We start from the raw sequence: 3,693 nt of genomic DNA, 5'->3' as shown, positions 1-3,693 counted from the left end.
TACAAAAATTAGTTGGACATAGTGGTGCACACTTGTAATCCCAGTTTCTCGGGAGGCTGGAGCAGGAGAATTGCTTGAACCTGGGAGGCAGAGGTTGCAGTGAGCCTGAGATTGCACGATTGCAATCCAGCCTGGGCCACAGAGGGAGACTGTCTCAAAAAAAGAAAGGCTGGGCGAGGTGATGATTCTCTTACCCAGTCTTCCTAGTAGCTGAGATTACAGGCGCCTGCCACCATGCCCGGCTAATTTTTGTATTTTTAATAGAGACAGGGTTTCACCATGCTGGCCAGGCTGGTCTCGAACTCCTGACCTCAGGCAATCTGCCTGCCTTGGCTTCCCAAATTGCTATGATTATAGGCGTGAGCCACCATGCTGGGCCTCTCTCTTTTAATTGATTTGTGTGTGTGTGTGTGTGTGTGTGTGTGTGTGTGTGTGAGAGAGAGAGAGAGAGAGAGAGAGAGAGATGGAAGTCTCACTCTGTCACCCAGAGTGAGGCTCTCTGGATTTAATGTCCAAATATTGGATGTTTTTCTTAAATATGGTGGTGGTTTGTTTTTTTTTTGAGACAGGTTTTTTTCTCTGTTGCCAAGGCTGAAGTGCAGTGGCACAATCACAGCTCACTGTAGCTTTGACCCCCTGGGCTCAGGTAATTCTCCTACCTGAGCCTCCTAAGTAGCTAGGACTACAAGCATGCACCAGGTTTTGCCATGTTGCCCAGGCTGGTCTTGAACTCCGGGGCTGAAGGGATCTGACCACCTTGGCCTCCCAAAGTGCTGGCATTACGGGTGTGGACCAGACCAAACATCTTATTGTTACCAGTGTTTTTATTTGATTCTGTTATCAGAGAACACATTCTTTGTCATTTTAGTCTTGTCAAATTTACTGTCTCATGGTTTATGGCCTACCCTGTGGTCTCTCTTGGTGATTGTACCCTGTCCACTTGGAAAGAATGTCTAGTTGTTTTTTTGTTTTTTGTTTGTTTTTTTTCTTTTTTGAGATGGAGTTTCGCTCTTGTTACCCAGGCTGGAGTGCAATGGCGCGATCTCGGCTCACCGCAACCTCCGCCTCCTGGGTTCAGGCAATTCTCCTGCCTCAGCCTCCTGAGTAGGTGGGATTACAGGCACGTGCCACCATACCCAGCTAATTTTTTGTATTTTTAGTAGAGACGGGGTTTCACCATATTGACCAGGATGGTCTCGATCTCTTGACCTCGTGATCCATCCACCTCGGCCTCCCAAAGTGCTGGGATTACAGGCTTGAGCCACCGCGCCCGGCAAAATTTCTAAAGAGTGTCCATTTGAACATGCATTTTATAATCGTAAAACTACGTGAAATTAGTAGACAAATTTTGTGGGTAGAAAGAAGAGTAATCGAGGGTTTGTTAATTTGGTGGCTGGGGGTTTAAGAAGAGCGAAATACCAGAATGAGAGAGAGGCCACTCTTTATGTCTTGCTTATTGAGCATGATGAAGAATCTGGTTGAGGGATCTTGAGGCTTCCTGTTCAGAGATACAGATGTGTTTTCTTCTCTCGCTAGGATATGGACCGTTTAATGTTGACCTTTGGGGACATTACACATCATGCCCCAGTGCTTTTGGCCTGGGCTCTCCTCCGTCACACTCTAAACCCAGAAAAGACAAGCAGTGTGGTCCGGAAGATAGGTGGCATAGCCATCCAGCTGAATGTGTTCCAGTATTTGACCCGATTGCTGCAGTCACTTGCCAGTGGGGGAAATGATGTGAGTTTAAGGCTCTGGGTGATGAGCATGGGAGTGAGCTGGCAGAAGCATTATAATAATGTAACAGCTATCATGGTGGTGTGGATAATGGGATCATGTTGTAACTAACCTTTCTAGAGCATTTAGACATCAGCAGACATTGTTTGTAATGTTTATGAACATTATCAAATCCTTATAATACTTTTTTGTGTTAAGGGTTATTCTGTTTTATGTATTAGGAAATTGAGACTCAGGGAGATGTAATTTGCCCAAAGCAACAATAATAGCCAGTAAATGGTAGATACAGTTTGAACTCGTTGAGTCTGACTCTGCCAGTAAAGTATATCTTAGGAAGATAGCTTTGGATATACTGACTGGAGAAGTCATTTTCAGGGGACTTAATCAACTGTTACAAGATGAATTAGAAATTCTCTTGAGTCTTATGTTGGGGTTTGGGTGGCATGGTTTAGTGAGCTTGTGTATTTTTTGTGTTTGTATTTTTTGTTATTGTTGTTGTTATCAGATGGAGTCTTGCTCTGTCGCCCAGGCTATAGTGCAATGTCACAACCTTGGCTCACTGCACCCTCTGCCTGCCGGGTTCAAGCGATTCTCCTGCCTCAGTCTCCCAGGTAGCTGGGATTACAGGCACGTGCCACTATGCCTGGCTAATTTTTTGTATTTTTAGTAGAAATGGGGTTTCACCATGTTTCCCAGGCTGGTCCCAAACTCCTGACCTCAGGAGATCCACCCACCTCAGCCTCCCAAAGCCCTGGGATTACAGGCATGAGCCACCTCCTCTTGCTTTTTTTTTTTGGAGATGGAGTCTTGCTTGCTCTGTCGCTCAGGCTGGAGTGCAGTGGCACAATCTCAGCTTACTGCAACCTCCGCCTCCAAGATTCAAGCAATTCTTCTGTCTCAGCTTCCTGAATGGCTGGGACTACAGGTGGCCGCCACCACACCCAGCTAATTTTTGTATTTTTAGTAGAGGTGGGGTTTTACCATGTTGGCCAGGCTGGTCTTGAACTCCTGACCTCAGGTGATGCGCCTGTCTCTGCCTTCGAAAGTGCTGGGATTACAGGTGTGAGCCACCACACCCGGCCAGATTCAGTGGTTGTACTCCTTGGTAAGTATGTATTTGCTCAAAGGAGTTGAAAACTTATGTCCACGCAAAAACCTACACAGACCTTTATAGCAGCTTTATTCGTAATTATCAGAACTTGGAAGCAACTAAAATGTCCTTTAGTAAGTATAAATAAACTGTTGTACATCTAGATGATAGAATATTTATATATTGCTAAAAATAAATGAGCCATCAAACCATGAAAACACATGGAGAAAACATTAAATGCATATTAGTAAATGAAAAAAACAATCTGAAAAGGCTTCATAGTATCTGATTCCAGCTACGTGACATCCTGGAGAAGGCAAAACTGTGGAGGCATTATAAGAGACTAGTGGGTTGCCAACGGTCTAGTGGAGCAGGAGGGCTGAATTAGGTAGAACGCAGAGGAGTTTTAGGGCAATGACGCTATTCTGTATAATACTATAATGCTGGACACGTGTCATACTTGTCCAGATCCATACAATGTACAACACAAGAGTGACCTTAATGTAAACTGGACTTTGGGTGATAATAATGCCAATTTAAGTTCATCAGTTGTAACAATTGTACTGCTTTAGTGGGATGCTATTTTATATATTGGAAATCTTTGTACTTTCTCGTCAGTTTTGCTATGAACCTAAAACTGCTTTGCTAAACAAAGCCTATTTAAAAAAAAAAGAAAAAAAACTCAGCCAGCAGTCCCCACTTGTTGTCACTGATTGGTTTATCTTGGTGGCAGTTCAGGTGCTATATCCATTCCTGTTACCACTGTTTTTTCTGTAGGCTGGATATGATTTTCTTCTTCCTTACTCAAACTTTAATAATTTTGGCAATAATTCTTTTTTAAAGTGACATATGTAACTCTCCTTTGTAAA

General features: G+C 43.7%; 1 protein-coding gene across 1 annotated transcript in view; it reads left to right on the top strand.

The window, feature by feature from the left end:
* NUP188 (nucleoporin 188) overlaps positions 1–3,693 on the top strand; it is a 63,429-nt gene that overhangs the window by 28,124 nt on the left and 31,612 nt on the right. The window contains exon 11 of the mRNA XM_017499132.2: positions 1,537–1,737. Coding sequence (XP_017354621.1) covers positions 1,537–1,737 — 201 coding nt within the window. The remainder of the gene's footprint in view (positions 1–1,536; positions 1,738–3,693) is intronic.

Source organism: Cebus imitator, unplaced genomic scaffold, assembly GCF_001604975.1.
Source record: "Cebus imitator isolate Cc_AM_T3 unplaced genomic scaffold, Cebus_imitator-1.0 Scaffold254, whole genome shotgun sequence".
Lineage (NCBI taxonomy): Eukaryota > Metazoa > Chordata > Mammalia > Primates > Cebidae > Cebus > Cebus imitator.
Note: the sequence above shows the minus strand (reverse complement) of the source record. Positions and strands in the feature narration are given on the sequence as shown.